We start from the raw sequence: 23118 nt of genomic DNA, 5'->3' as shown, positions 1-23118 counted from the left end.
ACAGCCGGGCGCCTATTTCCAAGGCCACCAGCCACATACCAACGCAAAGGAACAAAACACTGAGCGCGGATCATGCTTCCAGCAAACTGCAAAGACCAGCTCGTATTTCTGTTCTTACTGTTTACCACTGGGCCTGTTCTTCTTGTAAGCGCACCAGGGTTGGATTTCTGTCACTGGGGAAGAACTCAAGGTGCGTTTGTATTTGCGTCCTGCTGGTTGCTTCTGCTCTAAGTTACGGCGTTTTTCGTTTGTTCGCGCTGGCGATTGGCTTTGCCCTGTTGACCTCAACCCCACGAGACTCCCCCAGACATACCTCACCGTGACCGTGACATCTCTCCCCTCCACGCTGCTTCTTGCCCGCGCCAACTAACCTACCTTGCCGGTATTCATTGCTCCCCAGATATATTTTCACCGCCTACGCCAAAGGTTCATGCTTGGATTCCCCTTATCTGCCTATTGAGTCCCTCCGTCGACATCCAGCACTCAAAAGAAGAACTCAATTGGCCTTCCCCTCCCCGGTCGAAAACACAACTCTCTGGAGGCCTTGTCGCAGCATCCTCTCCTCCTCCTCCCTCCTCCTCCGCTAGCTATGGAAGGCCAAGGCGAAAATGATGAGCTCTACCCCATCGCTGTTCTGATCGATGAACTGAAGGTACGCCCCCCATTATTTATTCTCTGCGGGTGGTAGCAACCCTGGTAAAAGCACCCTTCTCACCCAAGATATAGCATGAGGATGTCCTCCTCCGTTTAAACGCCATTCATCGCCTATCTACTATTGCTCTGGCTCTTGGTCCGGAACGAACACGGGACGAATTGATTCCTTTTCTTGACGGTTTGTCTCACTCAGCCTTCTTCCTGATTTGCGGGTCCATCGTCGTATCCGAAAGTCCAAAAAGACTGACCAAGCCTACTGCTATCCCCCCCATCCAGAGTCAGTCGAAGATGAAGATGAAGTTTTGACTGCGCTCAGTGAGGAAATGGGCAATTTCGTCGACTATGTTGGTGGTCCGGAATATGCACACGTTCTACTATCTCCGCTAGAGAATTTGGCCGCGATTGAGGAACCCTTGGTGCGAGAAAAGGCAAGTTGCCTTTTGGCCCCCAAGTGAAATGAAAACTCTGAACCTGGCATACCTCCAACCACGCACGCGCGACTGTCTACTGACAATATATCGATCTACAGGCGGTTGAATCGCTGAACAAGATTTGCGCACAGCTTTCCTCAAAGCAGATCGAAGATTATTTCATACCCCTCACTGTGAGCCTCTCGAAAGCGGACTGGTTCACTTCCAAAATATCTGCCACAGGCCTCTACAGCGCTCCATACTCCAAAGCCTCCCCCACTTCGCAGCAAGGTCTTCGACAGCAGTTTGGACACCTGGTCCACGATGACACTCCCATGGTCAGACGCCAGGCAGCAAATAACCTTGCCAAGTTCACCAAAGAGATGAGCACACAAGTGATCATAGATGAAATAATCCCTCTCTTCCAATACCTTGCAAACGATGACCAGGATAGTGTGCGACTATTAACAGTGGATATCTTGATATCAATCTGCGAAGAGATCCCCAAGGAGCAACAGTCAAGCCATGGTGTCCTTCTAACCGCACTGCGGAGTTTATTCGAAGATAAAAGCTGGAGGGTTAGATACATGGTGGCTGATAGGTTTGAAAAGGTACAATTAACATTCAACTCCTGAGCTGCGGCCGCGCTATATCCATCCATAAATAACTGACTAGCGACTACATAGATCGCAAAAGCTGTTGATGATGACGTGTTGAATCGGGATCTGGTCCCTGCCTTCGTGAAGTTGCTAAAGGATACCGAGGCAGAAGTCCGCACAGCAATCGCCGGACAAATTCCTGGTAAGAGATGAACTGCGGCAGTACGTTTTCCTACGTAATCTAACACTGTTGTAGGTTTCTGCGAACTGCTCGATAGAGATACCCTTTTGAATGAAATAATGACTAGCATTGAAGACCTCGTGTCTGATCCTTCGCAACATGTGCGCGCTGCGCTAGGCATACAAATCAGTGGACTGGCGCCGATACTTGGCAAGGATGAGTGAGTGATGTTTTCGTTTTCTTCCTTAAAATAATATATTGCTAACCTAGCCCTTGCTTTAGAACTATTGCGCACCTACTCCCTATGTTTTTGCAAATGCTGAAAGATGAATTCCCCGATGTACGCCTGCACATTATATCCAAGCTGGAAATGGTCAATAAAGGTATGTCTACACACGCCAATATAAGATACAATGTCCCGCCACACAACTCACATGTTATATAAATAGTTATTGGTATCGAGCTTCTATCCCAATCTCTCCTCCCCGCGATTGTACAGCTAGCGGAAGATAAGCAGTGGCGTGTCCGCTTGGCAATCATCGAATACATCCCCCTTCTTGCCAGCCAGCTTGGCGTAAAGTTCTTCGACGAGCAGCTCAGCGCCCTGTGCATGGGCTGGCTTGGGGATGCTGTGTTCTCGATTCGCGAGGCAGCTACTCTGAACCTAAAGAAACTGACGGAAGTGTTCGGCGTGGAATGGGCGAAAAATTCCATTATTCCAAAGGTTATATCGATGGGCCAGCATCCAAACTATCTTTATAGAATGACAACTTGTTTCGCTATATCTGTAAGTCGAAACGAACCTCTACCTTCCTTACCCACCACCACTTCTTAGAATTTCCCTTCTTCTTTTGGGGAACAGGGGGAAGTTTAGCCCGATAGAGCTAATTTCGCGATGGTTAGACCCTTGCGCCAGCTGTCAACCTCACTATAATCGAGATGTCCATCCTCCCGATTCTCGAGAGACTTGTCGGTGACGACATCCCGAACATCCGCTTCAACGTCGCGAAATCCTACGCTGTCATGATAGATACCCTCCGACGCCTACCCGCAGAGGGCACTTTGGCCGAGCTCGAAAAATCCGGGCAGACAAACAGCACTCCAGGACCGCGCAACCACACCATCGTACAGCAACAGATCCTCCCAAATCTTGAGAAGCTGCAGCAGGACGATGATGTCGACGTGCGATATTTTGCCACCACTGCCGCAAACAGCTTTTCAGAAGCCATGCAAACGTCGCCATGATTTTCCTCTCTAGAAAAATAACAAAAAAGAATACATTCAATATGTCCCCGACAATACGGCCCGTTCTTTGTTTTATTTTAATCAATGACTTTACTAAATACATTATTTTCATGCATGCATGCTTGTGTTGCTGTCTTCCCTCCCTCTCGTCCTTTGCTTTATGATTCACTGATCTAGAGGAACCCCCCTTTCCTTCCCCTTTCCTTTTTCGTTTCTTCGTTGCTTGTTCTTTTCTGTAATTGCTCGGGAGGAAGAGACGGGCTCAGAATTCAATATAATCAATCGGCCAATTAATCTAGCTTTTTATGCTCTCCTGATTTACGAAATGGTAAAAAAAAAGGGGAAAAAATGAATGAAAGAATGAATGAAAGAAAGAAAGAAAAGAACGGCGGCGAGGAACGAGACGCTCGTGGAGGGATGAGGAAAACATGCACAAGTACTTGAAAGAGAAATACACTTTGCCTTCGCTTGCTATTTTTTTCCCCTTTCAAGTCAGGTTAGAAAGTGGAAATGGAAGTCATCATGTGCGCTTTGAAAATCATATATAGTGTGTCTTCTTCTCCTTTCCTCCTAGCATCGCCTTTTTCCTCTTGCCTGTTGGCTTTCCATCCCTACTCAAGTCTTCGCGTGTGCTGCCAGCCCTAGCCCGCACCGCAAATGCTTGACTCCAATCCCCCCATTTCTTTGATTAAAGCGGAATAAAAAAAAAGAAAAGAAAAGAAAAGAAAAAAAGAACAAGAAAAAAAGAAAAGATAGATCTATCGTATCGTATCGAGAGTTCTTTCTGAATATCCCTTTTTCAAGGCGTAAAATAACCCGCTTAAGAAGCATGCACCGCCAGATGGGGTTCAAAGAAGATAAAAAGAAGAGTGAATCGGTGAGATATCAAGGCAAAGTATGAACAATGAATTCAGGCAGAGCAAGACCAAGAACGCAGAGCGGAGAGCAGATAGATGAGTTGTTCCCTCAACACCCTTAATCCTATGCTTTTATCCTCTATCTCCAACCAGAAGCTTAATCTTCGATTTGTCCCTCGCAAATCAGGCAGCAAAGCGCCCCAAGAGGAGGAAGGGGAGCTATCTAAATCACGTGCCACCGCGTTTCGTGTTCTATTCCATTCATTTAACTATTATTAATACTAAAATCTCCCGCAGTTTTCATCTCCAACAATTTTGGACCTGGTCAGTTTTTCGTTTAGTTATTCTGAGATTTCTCCCTGTCATTTCTTGAAAAGCTTGACATAATAATTGCCCCTATTCTTGAATTTGTTCGCAATCTCAGCGTTTAAGGATAACGCCCCTTTTCGATGGCGCGTTAAATAACGACAGCGGACAGTTTGAATCGTGTAGTTATATGTGCCATCAGGATTCTTGCCCAAGTTAAAGAATTTTAAAATTCCCCCTTTTTCTTTCTGAATATTTTTTTAGTATCATCTTTATCCTTCTAAAATCTGTTAACAGCATATTTTTATTCGCGCCATCGTCCGTCTCTGTTTCTTGTACATATTCCCATTGGCATCCCGTCCCACGGGTGTGACAACCTCAGTTTCAGGCTCACCAGCCTCACCGAACACGCTGAACAACCCAGCCAAAAAAAAAAAAAAAAAAAAAAAAAAAAAAAAAAAAGCCATGTCTTCCTCAGATACAAATTCATGGCTCTCATCCCTCGTGTACTACCGCTACACATCTCCTACGCCCGAACAGCTCCGTGAACGGCGCGAGCTCCTCAACCTACGCGGTGAATACGCCCAGCTATCTACCCTCGTTCTACTTCTACTATTCAGTGTGTATAGGTTCGGAGCAAACAGAGGCAGTGGCAGGAGTAGAGGCAATGGCAATGACACCGCTACGGATAGGGGAACGCCCTCGTGGTTAGATTCCCCGCTCATGCGCGGCGGGGGCGAGACGAGGGGACAGTATCTCGTTGCGGCGGTATGGATGATATGGTTGCTGGCGCTTTCCGCTTGGAGGACGGGTGATGGTATGGATAATCACTGTTTCCTTCACCTTCACCCCTCCCCTCTCTATATTTTCTCTATACATACAATGCAAAATAATAGAAAAAAATAAAAAATAAAAAATAAAAAAAAATCCCCTGTTGTCCCACAAATATATATACACAACACACCCAATAACACAAACCCCCAATCCTGTACTGACACTAAAACAACAAGACTACCTCCACCTAACCAAATCCCTCGGCCACACCACCCTGGCCACAATCCCATTCAACCTCCTCCTCTCCCCCAAACTCTCCACAACAACCAACCCCTTCAACCTCATCTGCTCCAACCTCCTCCTGCTGCCCCAGACCCATCTGACCCCTTACCACCGCCTGTTCGGCCGCCTAGTCATCCCCGCCCTCATCTCCCTGCATTCCCTACTCTATCTCATTTTCTTCGCGGAGAACGGGGTGCTGGAGACGCGGCTCAATGATTCCGATGTGCAATTTGGGATCTGGGCGTTGTTCGCTTTGGTTGGACTATGGTGGACGAGCGGATGGGTGAGGCGGAAGGGAAGTTCGACGGCACGATCGGGTTCGTCGGGACGGATGTCCAAGAGGGGGGCGTATGTTTTGCATGTTGCGTTCGTTATGCTTCTTTTGGGGGTTGTGTATTTTCATGTTGAGCATGCGAGGAGATTTGTGGTGCAGGCTCTGGTGATTTATGGGGTGGATGTGGGGAGTTGGGTGGTCAGGATGTTGGTCGTGAGATGAAATGGATATACTCCTTTTTGGATATGTTATTGGGGATATGGTTAGAGAGAATGCCGTGAGGTTGTGGGGCTGAGATTTCATTTTTCTGGGCGCTGGATTTTCTGTGTTTGCTGGGACGGAGTAAGCGTTAGCATGGAGGGGGGAAAAGATCCCTTTGCCATGACAAGACATAAACAGACATGACCAGAAGGAGATGGGATGTGTATTTAAGATCCAAAGATACAGCGGATGGATGGGTTTGCTATGATGGATGGACAAAGAAGCTAGATGGTGACGACATAGACATAGGGGGTGGGGATGCACAAAGTCAGAATATGGTGCTATAAGGGAGAGTAAGTATGCCTGAAAGATAATGCTATAGAGAGAAGAGAGCTTTGAAATTGCAGATGATATATGAGCTAGTATCAACCAGTAATGGTATATCAGGGATAAGCAATCAGATCAGTCCCCAAAACTTGAAATGGCAACCGCGGAAAGCTTGAAGGATAAATTCAGGCAAAAATAATGGCGAGACGAACGATGGAAATGAAACAGCCAAAAAGTAATCATGATGATAGGAATAAGTAATAAACAATAGCGCTAATAAAAGAGAACGATCGACATGATTTCATTGTGCGGGAAGACACTCCAGACGAATCGAATGCTGGGTAATCTCAGAACTTATCGCTATCAAACAGGTAAATTTTTCATTCCATCGTTCAAAGCATAGAGTATACAAGGTCTTTCACGAAGTCCAGGTCGCATAGCATGCAATGCAAGATCCAAGGGAAAAGGGCTTTGGAAGTTGGGGAACGAGGTACAAAAAATGTATTGTATGTACAGTGTACATGTGCTGTATATAATAACCGAAAGCCACAGAATTCATCCATTCTGGTTATCCCCTCCCTTCTTCTTCACCACCACCTCCTTCTCCGGGCATCCTCCGCCTCGGAATCTCTCTCACCTCAAGCTCCGGCGGCCCACCACGCGTCTCATCAAGTAACGCAGACTGGCGCCGGTGGAGCTCTTCCAGGCGCTCCACGGGGTTCTGTAAGTCTCCAGAATAAGTAGGTCACCCCAAGAAGTTGCACGAACGCATCGATCGTGAAACGCACCCAGTTCTCCTGCGATGGGACTCCGGCGGCAAGCGGCAGACTGTCATCAGCACCACTACTACCCGCTGCTCCCCTTCCTCCCCATTTCTTTTTGTCTCTTCCAGTAGACTCAGAATCGGCCTCGTCCATATATTGCGAGCGCGGAATAGGTGCCGGTGTTACTGGGAGGCTGGGCCGCTCTGCCTCCGTGGGGAAATCGGTGAGCAGTAGGCTGGGCCTTCGACGTTCAGTTTCTGTTCCGGAACGGTCTCCTGTGGTGCTGGTTTCCCCGGATTTTAAGACCTGGATTTGGCCCCTCCGGGGCCGTTGGAGGGAACGCATGTATCTCTCAATTTCGGGAACTTCGTCCCATGCGTTCGAGCGAGTGTAGCTTAACCACGGGTCCTCGGAAGGTACTGAGCCTGCGGACGCTGGTCCTGTGGAGCCGCCTATTTTATCTTCGCCTTTGGCTAATAATTTCGAATGAGATTCTGTTTTTGCATTGGGTTCTGTCGATTCGTCCAGGAAAACACGTGTAGGTTTTGGGGCGTAAGCCTCCCACGGGAATACGGGAGCTAGAGGCTTTGTTTCTGGTTGTCTAGGGGGTACTTGGTAGTACATATCTTTCGGGGCTTCCGGGTATAAACTTGGTGGTTGGAAAAGTTGCATGTCCTGCGACATAGTGTATGTTTGTGAGGGTAAATTAAATGCCTCTGGTTTAGAATCCACGGGGGGAGGTGCTCTATAGTTTTACTATCAGTAATGGTATGGCTTCCGGGACCATTATTTTTGCTTCGTTATTTATATTTGGAGATACATACCGGGAAGGATCCCATTCCGCTCTTGGCAGCGAGAATGGTATCTCCGGAGCTACCTTCAACGGCTCGGGCTCCTGGGAAGAGGTAATAATTTGCTCTACTTGTGGCTGATTTATCGGGTCAGTTAGCTCCCGTGGGAGATGATGATGTATAGGTACGTCTGTTATGTCAGCAGTAGGAATACTTCTGAGATTTGGCACTTCCTTTGAGTCGGAAGGGGGATCAAGAGGAAAAGAAAGAGGGTGTCGGTAGGCAGATACATGCTCTTCGCCATGGACATATTGGGGGACAGCGCTGATGACAAGATGATGATTCTTTTCAGGGGCTTTAGGTTGTGAGGGCGGACTAATTGGCCTGGCTCCAACTGCACTGCTCTCTAATACTGAAGCACCATCAATTACACGTGAAATTTCAGGGAAGCGGGATGGCTCAAAGTCGCCCCGCTCATCGTGTTGCTGGGTAACTCCATTAGCTTCAGTTTGGACTGCAGCTTCGGCGGGAGCAGGAACGGGAGCGGAAGGATCAGGCGGGTAGGATTGAGTCTGTGGATGACCTTGTGTGTAGAGTTGCTCCGAGATATGCATTATTTCCAATGGTTTAGATAGCTGATCACGATCACGCCCACAGGACCGTGTGGGAATCTGCACTCTATGAGCTTGGGGTTCTCGTCCAGAAGCTTCCTGATCCGTAGTAATGTCAGCTCCATCTGTAAGGTGAGGGGTAGGTTTGGCCTGAGAACGCAATCAGTAATATTTCCATCAAACTCGAAACCATACACATTGAAAGACGCAATCGATACATACCACCGGTCTATAGTGTCTATCATACATAGCCCACCACCTCCCCAAAAGCTGATTATACGGACTCTCCAACGGAAACGCCTGGCGGGGTAAATTCCACGGCTTCCGCCTGCCAATATAATGCACTAGGCTAATATTGCTGCCAAAATGGCGGAAGGCGGGGATATACTGATAATGCCCACTCGGTGTACAGTTGTAGGCAAAGCTCAATCTATCCCATTTCTTAAAATGCATGTTGAGCAGGCCCTGGTCTGCACCGTCAAAGCTAATCCCTCGCTCGGCAAGAGCGAGGAGAGAGTAATAATCCTGCATGTTGGGAGTGAGTACCATGAGCCCAGTATTGAAGCAGTCCGGCCAGCCAATATCAGGCACGGCGGCAAAGCGGGAAACGAGCTTGAGGAGCTCGTTCGGGGCTCTAAGAGATACGACATCGGCATCGATGTACACGATCTTACTGTACTGGGTCTGTCTCCAGAGCTCTATTTTGGAGAAAGTCGATATTAGGTCTGGCCTGTCCATTAGGTATAGGTTTGCGGGGTTTCGATTGACGAATTGAGTGATGGGGATTATATCGTTGTAGATGGTCTTTTTTGGTTTGTTTTTTGAGTTGGGCAGCAGTTAGTGACACAGTGTTAAAGAAGCGAACGAATATTTTTTTATTCTTTTCCTTTTTTTTTTTTTTTTTTTTTTTTTTTTTTTTTTTTTTTTTTTTTTTCTTACGCATTAAAGGAAAGAAAAGATATACTTTCAGCTCATCGACCGTTGAAGACTTCAAAGAGTCCAGCGTAACCAGCACGACGAGCTTCGCTTTGGAGCCGGTGTCTCGCAGCGAATGGGCCAGCACCATTGCACCTATACAACGATGTTATAATGAGCAGAGAACAAAAAACCATTGTTTGTGCATTGTGAATAGCAGGTTTGATTCTCGCGCATCTTCATTATTTACCTGGGAGGTAACTATCGCTGAGAAGCATCTGGATCCAAAGCTCGTTAGTTCAGGTACCCATTAACATACGTAGTGAATGTACATTCCCGTAGATGTATCAACTCACGGTGCAGTAAACAGCTTCACGTTCACCTGGGTCTTCCATGGCGGCGGTGGTGGTGGTGGCGATGACTCTCTGAGTGGCGCCGCTGGGGAGAAGATAGAGGGAGAGATGATAAAAATAAAAATGGATGAGGGGATATGAGAGAATATAGCCAGCCAGATTCAAACTGGTTTGCTATGAAGGTTGCTCCAGAGGAAGCTTTTGCCCCGCAATTCGGTGGCCAGGAGATCCGGCTCGAACTTACCTGGATCGCCGGATTGGATTGCTTGGTACCTGGGGAAATTGTTCAATCGGTTATTATTGCACTTACACCTGGAAAGACAAGGGTGGAAAAATGGTTTCTGTATGAACCATTATTGGCGGTGTTATTGTTATTTGAGACAAAAGCAGGAGAGGGGGAAATCATTTTTTTGCAGGCTTACATGTAACTATGACAGGGGGCCAATTGGAAAAAATGCCAGAGTTCTACTTCTGTACAGCGGCTCAAAAAAAGGGGAGCTAGTTCGGCAGCTATTTAACTAGTTAAGTAGTTAGCTACTTGGCGGCTTGAAACGGGGTTGATTATATCATGCATTTTTTTTTTTTTTTTTTAAAAAAAAAAGGAAGAAATCAGATTCAAATCCATGAGGCAAAAAGAGAGATAACTATTCATTGATGCCACGCAGCACAGATAAATACATTCCGCTTAGGTACTTGTTGCAGAATCCAATTCCAAATACAGTTAAGTTTGTGCTTATCTCATTCTGTGTAGCATGGGAAATTGAAACCCCCCCCTTCTCCATTCTCTCCCCAATCCACAACAGCTCATAGACATAAGTGCAATCATTCTCATCTCATACCATCCATCTATCCATTCATTTTCTCACCGTCACAACCGTGCCCGGATACACACCAGCAACCACCGCGCCCACATCCTCCTTCTCACCGGCAACAGCCCATTCCACCACCTTCTCAATAGCCCTCCGCCCTTCCACCTCCATTGGAGAAAAATGCGCCGTCCGCGGCAACATCACCACCTGGCTTCCATGCACAAGATAATCTGCAATCCCTTCCAGCATCACGTGCGGGTCCAGCGCCGTATCCTGCTCCCCCCATAAAACGGTCGCGTTTGCCTGGAGCGCCCCGGGGACCCCATCCTGCATAGCCATCCCCGTGCTGGTCCGCCGTGGCTCCCCAAGATTGTATAGTGCCGAGATGGTCTCGAGTGACTTATGCCAGGTGCCTACGGCGGCGCCGTGGCGGTAGTAGGAGGCCGTGTCGCCGAAGCTGCCTATCTGGATACGTCGGGCGACGCTGGGTGGATAGTGCTCTCCGTCTTCTGTTGCTGTTTTGAATTCCGCGTCGCCGGGACCGAGAGTGCTTGCCATGGATTCTTGGGCGTCCCGGACGGTAAATTCAACCACGTTCCCTGCCGCTTGGATGTGCACCGCTTTCAAGAATGAATAGTTGCCCCCACTGCCCGTGTAACGTACCATGGGCATGGGTAGCTGGAATATGAAAATGTAGCCGGATAGAACCATTTGGCGGAGCAAAGGCTTCAGTCTAGATATTGCCTGGAGAAGAAGGGTGTGGGAGTGGAATGGGTTCCGGAGGAATGTCTTGAACATTTTTGCCGAGGATTCCCATGTCTGGATGAGATTTGACTTCGCTAAAGGGAGCTGATTTAACAATATATTAGCCAGCTAGATCGGATTGCACAAAGCAAAATAAAATAGCCTCATAAAAGCCAAACATACCAGTGGGCCATTCGTCAATATAAACCTATTCGCCAACTTCGGTGCCTCCGAAGCAATGCGGAAGCCCAACAAAGCGCCCCAATCATGCCCGACGTAAATGACCTTCCCGGCCGGCCGTTTCGCATCCATGGGTCTGATAGGCCCATCATCATCATCCGAATCAATCCCATACTTCCGTCGAATGGCGATGAGGAACTCAGCAAAATGTTCCATGACCTCCGTCGCGCTATACCTTGGCAGAGAATCGGTCCCGCCGTAGCCGGGCAGGTCAACTGCGACGATAGAGCTGCGCTCCCAGAGTAATGAGGAGGGCAGAATGTGTCGCCATATCGCCCAGCTATCCGGGAAGCCGTGAACGAAAATGACAAGTGGTTTTGCTGGTCTCAGTCTTGGTGATGATTTACGATTTGAGACGGAGTCATTAGCGACGTAGTGGAACTTGAAGCCGTCCCGTAGGGTTATGAAGTGGTGAGAGAAACCTTCCCATTGCTTAGAGAGGTTCCAGAGGCGGTCCTTCGCTACATATTTTTGATTAAATCGAAATTAGCCGATTTGAGTTCTCACACTTTATTTGCCTTGTCTCTCTCCTTTTAATTTTCTCCCTCAGCAAGAATTAGACATAGCTAGGCGAGTCGTAATTCCAGACTAAGCCAAAAAAATCTGTACTATTTATAACTGGATATCAGATATTCCTTACCTAGTAATGACTCCAATTTCTCCTTTTCTGTCGTCCGGTGGAAGAAAGTCCCTGACCAGATCGCAAGGACTCCGTACGTAAAAAAGGTGTAGACCCCATAGCACGCAATGAGGGTCGCGAGTAGACCCCTGACAAAGGGTGAAGATTCCCCCATTGTTTCTGATTGTTACAGCTCGCAGCTCAGATGCACTAAGAGTTTTTAGGGGGCATGGCGTTTAACCCTAATTCCAGCTTTCGAGCGGAGTATATTATCGTGGGCAGAATAATAATGCGAAGAGATTTGTGGAAGGCACAGTGTGGGTATATCGGTATTCGGTCTTCGGAGGTAGGTAGATAAGGAAAAAGACGAGTAGCAGGCGAAGAAGACGAAAGGGAATGCAGAGTAAAAACTCCGTTCGTTCGATTATCAGCGCTCCCAAAGCATATAAAGTAGTATCCTACCCAGCTACTCTTCCATGCCACCTAGCAAGTGCCTTTTGTTCAGCTTTTATACTTCTTGTCCACACACTACAGACCAACGAAAGGCTGCGAAATCATAGCCCTAGCTTCAGTCGGGACCCCCTGCTTAGCCCCCTTTTTCGCTACAGTCCACAGACCGATAATACTGAAGCCTGATCAGCTATCAATCAATGGTACATGTAAGAAACTAAGATCAAACTTGAGATCGGCTTTCTTACCTCGGATAGCTTTTGGTAGACCAGGTTTAAAGACACACGTTGGGGATGGATTATTGTGGTTTAACTGGATATAGATTCCCGTCACGGGTAGGGGACAGGGGGGGCGCGCAGCTACATCTTTCACTGAAGAGCGACGATAGCGTTTTTGCTTTGGCTTTGAGATTTGCTCGGATTTCCCGCAAGAGACGATTTGGCCAATAACTGCTAATAATGAGAATATGATCCACGTAGTTCTGTGACAAAATATGGGGTTGATATATGGCAGTGTTGGATGTAATGAGGTTGTGTGAGAGTGGCCAAGTTTGATCGTTGTGTTGGAACCGATGGCCGATGGCCGGAGGAGGAGGAAGTGACGTCATTGCCTCGGCCTGGAGGAACTGGGTCATGTGTTGCCTTTTGCACGTAAGGAAATTGTTGTTTCGAACTTTTTGGCACATGTTAAGTTTGTATAAACTAATTATATACGGGAATCAAAAGCTAGTAGATAAAAATACCTGCCTATACACATTTCCTATGTGCAACATCTCTGTACATTAAGGAGCAATCAGATACAGTCTGTTTTCTAACATCCAATTCCCATCATCTACACAACCTAGCACCAACATGTCATCCTTGAATGTGAAAATGGAAGGGGGGGAAAGAAAGAATAAAAAGAAAGCAAGAAAGAGAGGAATTCACATGGCAAGTAAGAAAATTAGGAGACAGCAGCGCGCCGCTTCGTCAAGAGAATTTTCCCATGCCGAGAGATTATCTATCTTTATTTTACAAAAAAATAGAAAACCATATACAAATAATAAAAGGGTATAGGTATGTAAGAGCAGGAGAATTAGACCTCAAGGTGAGACTGAAAAGGGGGGGAAAAAGGTAAAAAGCCAAAACCAAAACCAAAAAAAAGGCGAATACAAGAAAAATGCAAGATTCAACGACTAAATGCTGCAAATTTTCATTACACCACGCGAATGCTCAAGAAAGGAAAGGGAAGGGAGAAAATAAGTACTGCACGATGCACGGTGCGTGCTCCATGCTGGTTGCGGTATGCTATGTGCTGGCTCATCGGCGAACCGAATATTAAGTACGTTTTCTGGAGCCGGGCCGAGGAGTTAGAGGGAACGAGGAAGGTGGATGGGAGAGAGAGGGCCAAGAATTATGATGGGGAGTGGGGAGGGAACAGTTTTCCTAGGCGGCCCCGGTGAGAAGAGATAATAAATATGGTATGTAGCAGGAAAAAAAAAGACGACGTTTTGACAATTAAAAACAGAACCAAGAAAAAGAGTATGTACGCGTAGATATAAATAGATACACCACCTGCCCAGAGCAAAAATGCAAATCTGGCGCCTCATGGGTCCGTTTCCTCTTGCAATTAGGTTAGGGAGAAAATCCTATACTTTCCCTGTTGTCATCCACAATTCTCCCATATCTAAATTGTAGTCACGCGGTTAGTAATTACTCGGACCCGAAAGATTAAAAGAGATAAAATAAAATAACACGGGGAATCGGCTGTGTGGTCTAGAGGCAAGAAACTCACTCTAATAACAACCTAAAAAAATACACCTCTAGATCATCGTTTCGTAACGCTGACTGTGCCCACTCCTGCCCCTGAGCCGCCAACGTTCGCGCAATGGCCTGGCCTTCCTTCTCTGTGGCAAGATATCGTACAGTTTCCACATGCTCATCCCCGTGCAGACTCAGGGGAATATAATGCACCCACGCACGGAGCCATTCATCATGCCACTCGCGGAAAACCGCAAGCTTATATACCAAGCTATTACTCTGCAGGAACGCATAGTAGCGGCCACTAAACGCGTTCCCATCAATGTCGACAAGATGCTTGTACTGCCACGCATCCTGCTGGGCAGCAGATTGCACAACGTCGAAGAACTCGGCTTGCGCTTTGCAATCTTCTGGATCGCATTGGCCGATATGGCTGAACTTGACGTTGAAGATGTGTTTAAATTTTCGTCGTGCGACGTCCTTGAGGGTCCATGCATTGTCTTCTGCAGCTGTGGTGGATCGTTCGTAGACCTTTGCCGTATCCCACCCGTTTATCCGTTTGACGAATAGCTGTCGGTGCTGTCGCCGCCAACCCCCTGCTCTGGAGAAGCCGCCCGTTGTTGACCCGCGCCAGTACATTTGCTCCTGTTTATTATCCCATTCGTAATCCATCGTAGCATCGTATGGAACCTTTTGAGCCCAGTACCACGGGCTTGGATATAGAATGTCTTGGAAACTAGACACCTTGCTCTGCGAGAAGATAGGGAAGAGATCATGAGTGACATCAAACGCATTGGGGCGGTCGAAAAACCCGAACGTGTGGCGGAGGGAAGGGGTCAAGCACACATCTGAGAAAGCAGTGGTGTTGTAAATGAAGCCAAGCTGCGAGTAGGAGTAAGCGGTTATATTGTCGGCAGCTGTTTCGTCGAGGCTTCGCGCGGGACTATCCACAGGGCAGGACATGCGCGAAATGGTCCATGTGGGTTGATGTGCAAATCGATTAAATCGCGTGATCCTGACCTCGTCGACCCTATCGCCTTTGTTCAAGTCCTTGGGCCGTGGTGACCAGGAGTTTCTCGGGGAGGCGTTCGCAAAGGCCTTCGGCAGAGCGTTATCTACGGCACGAAGCACCAAACGCTGTAGGTCATCATATGGAACAACGACCCGAGGTTCATCATGGATGTTAAAGGCCAGATCCATGTCAGGCAGGTATTTGACGAATCGCTCCAACATGTTCTTCAGTGCCTCTCGCTTCCACATAATACCCTCACCCCCACCGGCTATTTTAGAAACCTTGCCACTCCGAATCAAGACGGCGATAACCCCATTATCAAAACCAATAACCTCCTTCGCCCTCGTTCGGATTAATTGGGGTTCCAGTCCCCAAAACGGGAGAAGAGAATGATATATCGTATCGTACTCGTCAATCAACTTCACACCCCGCTTCTGTGCAAAGTTGAACCACGCGTCAAATCTCGGTGGGGGAGGCATCTTGTAACGACGTCGGTATTCCTCCACCGCATCCTTGAGCGTCTTGGATTGTCTGGCACGGACATTCTCGAACTTTCTATTCGCGTTATCGAATAGCTGGGCGACTGGATGGGATTTGTCTGTGACGGTGATAGGATGTTCGTGAGGGATATTTTGTTTCTGCTGCTGCTGCTGCGGTTGTTGTTGTTGTTGTTGTTGTTGTTGTTGCTGCTGCTGCTGCCGCTGATGGTCGACATTTTTGGGACGGTTTTCAGTCGGGATGAATAACGGATTGTTCTTCCCGCTTTCTTTCACTCTCCCAGCTGGCACTGGATGGCCCAGTAGCACAAACGAAAGCCCTACGAGGCAGACGACCGCCAAAAGGACGACAAACCGTTGCGTTCGCATCCCCAATTGACAAGTAACGGTCCGGACATGTGTAGGGCGAAAATGGGCGGCATTCAGGAAGAGAGCAATGGCATTTTTGAGGGACGGCGTAAAAGGGAAGGTATAGATGTAGCCTTTGGGCCGGCGTATTTGGTTCAAGGTAAATAAAACTGTGATTTTGGGAAGGTGCTGTTCGTGATCCAGCGCCAAGCAGTTAAATTTTATAGGCAAGAAGGATCCTTTGCCCTGGAAAAAAAAAAAAGTACCTAGGGCGCAAGCTTGTTCAGCCACTCCTGGAAGTGCTAGGACGATGAACGCTCTGATGCGATATGTCAAGGCCCCCAAAGCGGTAAGCGCGAGGTCTGGCCTCCAAGGTGACGAATCGACAGGGATTAGACGCGTGCCAAGCGACTCGGCGCAAAGCTTAACCGCGATAGGCTTGGGGCTCGGTTGGTGGAGAGGACAGCATAACGTCGGGGGTAGGAGCGACGCAGTGTATGTACATACATGTACGGAGTACAGACCGTAGTAATAATGTATGTACGGAGTACATGTACATGTACATGGACAGTACATTATTACATCCGTCAAGGCTCCTGAGACAAATGACGAAGAATCTGTCTCAAATTTAAACAAACACCCAACCAAGCTTGAATCAATCAAATAAATCAACAAACTTAATAGGAAACAAGGCCGCGAGGAGCAGACAAGGGAGACGATCGCATTTACATAGAAATATCTATCCACAATAACGTCTACATCGATTCAAACATAAGTTGACCTCACCTGTGACTGAATACGGCTTATCTCGTCTTGAAATCCCTCTCTCTCTCTGTGTGTTAAATTTGAAGCACACATCCAGGCCGGAAGGACGGCCACTAACGGTGGAATGCGCTTCCTCTTTTGTTGGTTGCTCGTTGAAATCTATAGAGTACTCAGCACTATTTTTGGGGTTGATATTAAATGTGGCAAGGCGCTGTTCATGGAGAATTACTGAGAACGTGTAACTAATAACTCTACATATATTTGATTGAGGAGAGTGGAGTGGGCATGGATTGAAAAAAAGAAAAGAAGAACGGGCTAAACTCTCTGAAACAAGGAGAGGAGGATAAAAATGCTAATTACAACGGCTCTAAGAATAATAATAGTGGCTCTCGCCTTGGGAGTTTTGCCGTGTAGCTGGGGTGATGAAAATATACGCCGTACTGCGTATGTCGTCCACACGAAACCCCCGGTCTGTTGAAGACGAGCTAAGATGCATCTGGCGTTAGGATGAAATCACGTCATTTATAGCGCAAGCCCGAAACCCGAAATAGTTGCAATACCCCAAGACACCAGACCAGAAAGGTTCATTAAAACGGGGCTCCAGCGCAAAGAACACTTATCGTCCCGCATTTCATTCATTTACAACTTCTAGAGCGCATACCTAGACCAGGGACAACTTTCGTTGACCCTTCTCGCAGGACACGGAAATCATAGTTTGTGTCCTTTGCTGGAGAAGAACATGGATTGTTTGATGTGTCGCGACTTGCCCGTCTTCTCGTCAAAAAGGCAAAACCCATAATGAGCAGCGTTTGGTGGTGTGTATACTGTCACCAGGTTAGGTTTACCTCCAAAGAAGATGGAAAAAGATAAAATCGTTCCCATGAATCGAAATGCAGCAAGAGGGATGGCACGTGTTTGGGCAAGTGATGAACTTACAGTGAAGGGAAATAGCAAAATCGTCAGGGTCAGGATTAGAGATCTTATGCAGGCCGAGCTTTTCGTTTTTAAGCTTGTTAGTGTATGTTCTCCCCAGAAAGTTTCTAAAAATAGGATGGAGCTTGGTCCACGTCTTATCCTCACCTTATCTGACATGTAAGTGACTTGGTTTTCTTTATACACGGTGTCCTTGGTTATGGACAAGGGTGATGGCTCCCCCTTCTGTACCTTGTCCTCCTCGGGCCACGAATATTGCGTCTCTCGCAGGGACCCTTTTAGTACCTGTGACGGGAATAATGTCAGTGAGAAATTTCCCCTCAATCGGGGTCAAAAACAAACCGGGCTCCAGCTAATGGTACTAACCTTCATTACACAGTGGGCGTTGGCATGGTCATGAATGGCGCTTCCCTTTCCAGGGCTCCAGACGAGAATAAGCTATATACCCTCGCCGTTAGCATGTTTCACCCCCGAAGCATCATGGACATCAATCGATCAATGACTCCAAACATCGCCAAGCCCATCCGTGCCTATGACTCACCAGATTACATTTACCATTGCCCTCATCGACCAGATTTCTCGTATATGCTCTTCCAGCATCGCCAAAGGCATACCGTTCCCATTCACTCTCGTTGGAGGTATAGTCCTCCATGAGCTTCTGGATATCCATCGGATCGACGTCGTCGGAATCTAGACCTGAGCTAGGGCCAAGGACTGTGTTGATGTCCTCTACTAAGCTGTGGAATGCATCGACGGGGGAGGCTTCGGGCGAGGAGTCGCCGTTCACGAGATACGGCATTGTGTCGGGACCTGTGCACTTGGGCCTGGAGATTGAGAACGAGAGTAGAAAGATGAACGTGGTTCGAGGAGTACGGCGAGGAAGATAGTTCCTATGAGGTATTTAAGAATTACGGCGGGCTGGGTGCAGTGTCTCTTATATGAATGAATGCAGTGGGACCACGGCGCAGGTAGGAGGCGGAGGCGGCGGAGAAATCTTATCAGATGGATGGAGAACTCGATCACGCGGGTAGGAAAGAGCCCAGACCAGACTGAGCCGAACAAGCGGGAGGCGGCACCTGGGTGCAAAATAGATACTACTAGCCGAAGAGTGAAGAGAACAGGCGGTCAGGAACGAAAAGCACACGGTGGCTACTACTCGAACCCGACCCCATATACCCCTATATATATTTCGCAGTTCTATAACGGCCCAAGGGAAATCTTAACGTCGCCCAGCGGTTCGTCTAACCCTAACTTCCCCCAACTTGGAGCCTTAAAACCAAAGTTGGAAGCCCCCGATGAGCCGATTCCCCGAATTTTGCCCCTGTTAATCCGACACTAAGCGACTTCCGGAACCGTTCGGGACCATCCTTGGAACCTTTTGGGAATTTCCACGCGAGGTCAAATGCCAAGCCTGACTAATAAATGACTCAGCGACATTCTTGAACTTCCGGCGCCCAAATCCCAACATCAAAATCGAATTGACACCGAAGTCCACGCAAAATCTCCGCTCTTTGATAGCAAGACAGGTTGTATAGATAGAGCTGGCCTCATCCGCTTTTTGAGTACCCCATTCCAATACCTGTTCTGCTTTATAGAAAGACGAAAGTTACAAATCCGCAAGCATGGCGACAACTGTGGACAAGGTCCGTTCTGCCCTCCCCCTTCATCCCCAACCCCGCGCTTCAACTGTAACACACCTGGATATACTTGCCAACTGACACATGCTGGCACCCATTAGATCAAGGAGATCGAGACCGAAGTAAGCCTTGCTACCCACCCATGACCTTTCGGAAACTGGGGACTCCCCCGAAGTTAACCACCCTCTAGATGGCTCGGACTCAAAAAAACAAGAACACGTCGTATCATTTAGGTACGTTTTGCATTATTGATGCAATAGCTCGGGAAGCGGGGTAGGCCGTGCAGATATGCCGAAGCTGATGGGCTGATAATCTATTTTATTTTTGCAGGTCAATTGAAAGCTAAGCTTGCGAAGCTAAAGAGAGAGCTTCTTACACCTACCTCTAGCGGTGGTGGCGGTGGACGTAAGTTATTTTTTATATATTTTTCTCCCTCATGCTTTCTTATCTGTCTTTATCCCGGCGTCATTGTATACAAATGCTTACTGACGGTGTTCTTTTCCTCTTCCATCAGTTGGTTTCGATGTTGCTCGCACGGGAGTAGCGAGCGTGTACGTTCTGAATCTGATCTCAGCATGGTTGTTGGCATCATTTCACTAATCGACTTCTTTTTTGTGTGTTAAAGGGGGTTTATCGGTTTCCCATCTGTCGGGAAGAGCACTTTGATGAGCAAAATAACAGGACAGCATTCTGAGGGTACGTCGAAAATCGCATGGATATACCAGTGACTTAATGCGGGAAGGTTTCTAAAAGCATTTCTTTTCCTTTTGTAGCTGCCGCTTATGAATTCACGACCCTAACGACTGTTCCTGGCCAGGTGATATATAATGGCGCGAAAATCCAAATTCTCGACCTTCCTGGTATCATTCAAGGTGCAAAAGATGGCAAAGGTCGAGGTCGGCAGGTTATTGCCGTTGCCAAGACCTGCAATCTCATCTTCATCGTTTTGGACGTGAATAAGCCCCTGACGGATAAAAAAATCATTGAAGCGGAATTGGAAGGCTTTGGGATCCGGATTAACAAGTCTCCACCGAACATCGTATTCAAGAAGAAGGACAAGGGTGGCATTTCCATCACGAGTACCGTGCCCTTAACGCACATTGATCATGATGTAAGTTTGACCCAGTGGATTTTGGAGGAGCCTTTTGCTCATTCATGTGGTTTGCTAGGAAATTAAAGCTGTGATGAGCGAATATCGGATTTCGTCTGCGGACATTGCGATTCGGTGCGACGCGACAATTGATGACCTTATCGACGTGCTCGAGGCGAGGAGTCGGAGTTATATCCCCGTTGTTTATGCATTGAACAAGATCGATGCTATATCAATTGAGGAATTGGACCTGCTCTATCGAATCCCGAATGCGTGCCCGATCAGTTCTGAGCATGGGTGGAACATTGATGAACTGCTCGAGCTCATGTGGGAGAAACTCGATCTCAGGAGAGTCTATACAAAACCCAAGGGGAAAACTCCAGATTATTCGTCCCCGGTCGTTCTGCGGCGTAATGCTTGCACCGTTGAAGATTTCGTAGGTTTTAATCAATTGATCTCATGTTGGGGACTTACTTGGACCCGCAATCCTAGTTACAGAGCTAACTGTTTTTTTCCTCAAGTGTAATTCCATTCATAAAACCATCGCAGAACAATTCAAACATGCAATCGTTTATGGTCGTTCCGTCAAACATCAACCACAAAGAGTGGGACTCAGTCATGAACTTGCAGATGAGGACATAAGTATGCGAAACCAACTCCTCTCCTCCCTATCCCCTCTGTCTCATACCCAAGTGCAATGCTAATTTGAAATTTCTGTACAGTCACAATTATCAAGCGATAACAGTATCAAGCAGATGAAATAAAACAGCACCATGGAAAAAGAAAAGAAAAGGTGGCCTAGCTATGCAAGTCAAACAACGGACCACTCCATGCAGCAATCCCTACCAGGAAGAGGCAGAAAAAATAGCAAAAGAGATCTAATTTACCAATTTTAGACGAATGACAACCAGCCAAATGGCTTTCTTTTTCTTTTTTTGGTGCTCGATGCACGAATCAGTCGCCGCAAAACATATTTTCTCGGCCGGGACACACGACCCAGCGCAACGGAGCGGGACCATGGCGATGATAACGATCATGATACATAGAAACATACGTGGCCTTCTCGACCCGCACGCCCTTTTCCTCAAGACGAATCATGGGAAGCATAGCATCCAAGGAATACGGAGGAATAAACAAAAGTTATTTTCTTTTTTGTTGAATAAGTTTTAGCCTACGAACGGTTTCCGGCATTGCTTTCCTTTCTTGGCAAATTTATAGTTTAATCTTTTGACGCATGTTAGATTTTAGATTTTATACCCAAATGGATTTCAAGCTTTGTGTGTACTATCTATCGTACTTTGCCTATGTCGTCGCCGTCTGTCGGGACTATCACGGAGAATGCATATAGGGTTCTTCTATCTTTTTTTTTTCTTTTCCCGCCAAAAGGAGAGATGTCCACGTACAAACATGGTCTTTAGGGCGGATATCAAAAAGAGTAAAACAGCGAACAAAAGAGCGACTCAGGATTGTAGTGTTTTGCTCATGTTGGTATCCGCTTCACAGGAAAAGCAATGTATTAACACAGGCAGTTCTTTTTCATCTCCCCCCCCCCCCCCCCCCCCCTCTTTTTTTTTTTTTTCCCTTTCGAAGGAATTCATACACACCTGTAACAATGTCTATCTATCCATATTTTCTTTTCCCTCGGCGTATTGCATCCCTTGTATGGAAATGCATACCGTGTGGACCGTATCTATGTATGTGAGAATCCATGTTCAATCATATCTTTTATGCAAGGGTGCAAAAAGGGGCTGATGCGCTCTGCTTCTACGTACTATACTTACACGCAAAGTACCCTAGTAGTATATAGATATCTACCCAATCCATCCCCAGTCTCGGTGCAGGCAGGTCTCTTTTCCAGGTTAGTTACGACGAACGTCTCGGTGAGCGACCGAGAAGCATGGGGTCTTTGTTTCCATCCCATGGATCCACGAAGAGGGCTGAAAAAGGGTGTAAAAAAGATAATAAAAGTCAAAGAGTCAAAAATCAAAAGAAAATCAAACAAAGAAAACCAGGCTCGGCCTCCTTTTTCTTTTTTTCCCACCAGAGTAGTTAGAGTGTAACGCTACTCTGCGGTTTATCCCTTCTTCGCTTTTCGGAGACCCTTGCTTCATCTCCGTCGCAAAAGACTCCAAGCCATCTAGATATCCATCTGTGTTACCTTACTTACCCCTTTAATTGTTCGTTGTTGAGAAGAACCATATCTTTTGAGAAAAGAGAAGACTTCTCGATAGTTAGAGAGAAAAGGGTTGCGATGAGTGTGATTTACATCAGCTTCTCTTTTTGCATTTGATCTTCTAAAAATATTTCCTCCATTTTATAGTTATCCGATCTCACCATGTCATCGATTTTTATTATTTTTATTTTTATTTTCGTTATTTTCTATTTTTTATGTAAAGGGAACCTGACTGTGTGTGCAATGCTGCCCTTCATAATACCTACTACCCCCTTCCGGAACCCTTGAACCCGGCTACTAGTTTTTTTTTCCCTGGTTTCATTTTCCGCCTCCATCCCGTTCGTTGCTATGAACCACAAGGCTACTACTAACTTACTATCCTGATATTCTCACTTTTATTATTCTTTGAAAAAGGGAAGTAGGGGAGCGTAGAAGGGAGAAAAAGATGAAAAGGAAAAAGGCGATGTCAGCCAGCCAACCAGTTCTATAAGATTATATATATATACCCGGTGTCCAGT

At 46.9% G+C, this 23118-nt stretch overlaps 6 protein-coding genes across 10 annotated transcripts; 3 read left to right on the top strand and 3 right to left on the bottom strand.

The window, feature by feature from the left end:
- Positions 1–23: 23 nt before the first annotated feature.
- BDCG_00552 lies at positions 24–3754 on the top strand. 2 transcript variants are annotated; one of them, XM_045416060.1, is made up of 10 exons: positions 24–190; positions 401–652; positions 727–832; positions 931–1082; positions 1184–1675; positions 1751–1865; positions 1920–2064; positions 2127–2227; positions 2294–2631; positions 2748–3754. In XM_045416060.1, exons 2-10 carry the CDS (start codon positions 590–592, stop codon positions 3087–3089), a joined length of 1854 nt encoding a protein of 617 aa, XP_045279216.1. In that variant the 5' UTR covers positions 24–190; positions 401–589; the 3' UTR covers positions 3090–3754. The 2 variants fall into 2 exon arrangements, with proteins under 2 accessions (XP_045279216.1, XP_045279215.1); XM_045416059.1 differs by having other exon boundaries at positions 308–652.
- Positions 3755–3786: 32 nt separating this feature from the next.
- Positions 3787–6279, top strand: BDCG_00551 (uncharacterized protein). The gene is made up of 2 exons (XM_045416058.1): positions 3787–5069; positions 5263–6279. The coding sequence occupies exons 1-2, from the start codon at positions 4718–4720 to the stop codon at positions 5802–5804; spliced, it is 894 nt and encodes a 297-aa protein (XP_045271870.1). The 5' UTR covers positions 3787–4717; the 3' UTR covers positions 5805–6279.
- A 399-nt stretch (positions 6280–6678) lies between these two features.
- BDCG_16165 (uncharacterized protein) lies at positions 6679–12131 on the bottom strand (the record flags this gene model as incomplete). Its single annotated transcript, XM_045425425.1, has 10 exons — positions 6679–6831; positions 6899–7619; positions 7699–8426; positions 8499–9080; positions 9241–9347; positions 9442–9469; positions 9548–9616; positions 10411–11202; positions 11281–11798; positions 11978–12131. The coding sequence occupies 10 exons, from the start codon at positions 12129–12131 to the stop codon at positions 6679–6681; spliced, it is 3852 nt and encodes a 1283-aa protein (XP_045279214.1).
- A 910-nt stretch (positions 12132–13041) lies between these two features.
- Positions 13042–16561, bottom strand: BDCG_00548 (capsule-associated protein CAP1). Its single transcript, XM_045416057.1, has 2 exons — positions 14180–16561; positions 13042–14071 (listed from the first exon to the last, which is right to left on the bottom strand). The coding sequence occupies exons 1-2, from the start codon at positions 16021–16023 to the stop codon at positions 14020–14022; spliced, it is 1896 nt and encodes a 631-aa protein (XP_045271869.1). The 5' UTR covers positions 16024–16561; the 3' UTR covers positions 13042–14019.
- On the top strand, positions 15530–22927 carry BDCG_00546 (ribosome-interacting GTPase 1). 4 transcript variants are annotated; one of them, XM_045416052.1, is made up of 14 exons: positions 15530–15773; positions 15891–17859; positions 18080–19343; positions 19439–19459; positions 19528–19570; positions 19668–19742; positions 19852–19888; positions 19963–20033; positions 20111–20448; positions 20507–20863; positions 20949–21069; positions 21150–21233; positions 21324–22121; positions 22228–22446. In XM_045416052.1, the coding sequence occupies exons 3-12, from the start codon at positions 19323–19325 to the stop codon at positions 21167–21169; spliced, it is 1104 nt and encodes a 367-aa protein (XP_045279211.1). In that variant the 5' UTR covers positions 15530–15773; positions 15891–17859; positions 18080–19322; the 3' UTR covers positions 21170–21233; positions 21324–22121; positions 22228–22446. The 4 variants fall into 4 exon arrangements, with proteins under 4 accessions (XP_045279211.1, XP_045271867.1, XP_045279212.1 ...); XM_045416054.1 differs by lacking the exon at positions 15530–15773 and adding an exon at positions 17865–18001 and having other exon boundaries at positions 16651–17785; positions 21150–22121; positions 22228–22927; XM_045416053.1 differs by lacking the exon at positions 22228–22446 and having other exon boundaries at positions 15567–15773; positions 21150–22012.
- Positions 16696–19168, bottom strand: BDCG_00547 (cysteine dioxygenase). Its single transcript, XM_045416056.1, has 5 exons — positions 18242–19168; positions 18067–18138; positions 17848–17985; positions 17704–17761; positions 16696–17591 (listed from the first exon to the last, which is right to left on the bottom strand). The coding sequence occupies exons 1-5, from the start codon at positions 18497–18499 to the stop codon at positions 17476–17478; spliced, it is 642 nt and encodes a 213-aa protein (XP_045271868.1). The 5' UTR covers positions 18500–19168; the 3' UTR covers positions 16696–17475.
- Positions 22928–23118: the final 191 nt, after the last annotated feature.

The sequence above is a fragment of the Blastomyces dermatitidis genome (assembly GCF_000003525.1).
Source record: "Blastomyces dermatitidis ER-3 genomic scaffold supercont1.1, whole genome shotgun sequence".
Classification (NCBI taxonomy): Eukaryota; Fungi; Ascomycota; class Eurotiomycetes; order Onygenales; family Ajellomycetaceae; genus Blastomyces; species Blastomyces dermatitidis.
Note: the sequence above shows the minus strand (reverse complement) of the source record. Positions and strands in the feature narration are given on the sequence as shown.

What these genes read in the sequence shown, in the direction of transcription:
- BDCG_00551 (XM_045416058.1), top strand. Translation starts at nt 4,718, where the DNA reads ATGTCTTCCTCAGATACAAATTCATGGCTCTCATCCCTCGTGTACTAC. An exon ending in CGCTTGGAGGACGGGTGATG is followed by an intron (nt 5,070 to 5,262) that starts GTATGGATAATC and finishes TAAAACAACAAG; the next exon opens with ACTACCTCCACCTAACCAAA.
- BDCG_00548 (XM_045416057.1), bottom strand. Translation starts at nt 16,023, where the DNA reads ATGCGAACGCAACGGTTTGTCGTCCTTTTGGCGGTCGTCTGCCTCGTA. An exon ending in TTTTTTAGGTTGTTATTAGA is followed by an intron (nt 14,072 to 14,179) that starts GTGAGTTTCTTG and finishes ACTACAATTTAG; the next exon opens with ATATGGGAGAATTGTGGATG.
- BDCG_00546 (XM_045416054.1), top strand. Translation starts at nt 19,323, where the DNA reads ATGGCGACAACTGTGGACAAG. An exon ending in CTTGCACCGTTGAAGATTTC is followed by an intron (nt 20,864 to 20,948) that starts GTAGGTTTTAAT and finishes TTTTTCCTCAAG; the next exon opens with TGTAATTCCATTCATAAAAC. An exon ending in ACTTGCAGATGAGGACATAA is followed by an intron (nt 21,070 to 21,149) that starts GTATGCGAAACC and finishes ATTTCTGTACAG; the next exon opens with TCACAATTATCAAGCGATAA.
- BDCG_00547 (XM_045416056.1), bottom strand. Translation starts at nt 18,499, where the DNA reads ATGCCGTATCTCGTGAACGGCGACTCCTCGCCCGAAGCCTCCCCCGTC. An exon ending in GCAATGGTAAATGTAATCTG is followed by an intron (nt 18,139 to 18,241) that starts GTGAGTCATAGG and finishes GAGGGTATATAG; the next exon opens with CTTATTCTCGTCTGGAGCCC. An exon ending in TCACTTACATGTCAGATAAG is followed by an intron (nt 17,762 to 17,847) that starts GTGAGGATAAGA and finishes AAAAACGAAAAG; the next exon opens with CTCGGCCTGCATAAGATCTC.
- BDCG_00552 (XM_045416060.1), top strand. Translation starts at nt 590, where the DNA reads ATGGAAGGCCAAGGCGAAAATGATGAGCTCTACCCCATCGCTGTTCTG. An exon ending in ATTGATTCCTTTTCTTGACG is followed by an intron (nt 833 to 930) that starts GTTTGTCTCACT and finishes CCCCCCATCCAG; the next exon opens with AGTCAGTCGAAGATGAAGAT. An exon ending in CCGATACTTGGCAAGGATGA is followed by an intron (nt 2,065 to 2,126) that starts GTGAGTGATGTT and finishes CCCTTGCTTTAG; the next exon opens with AACTATTGCGCACCTACTCC.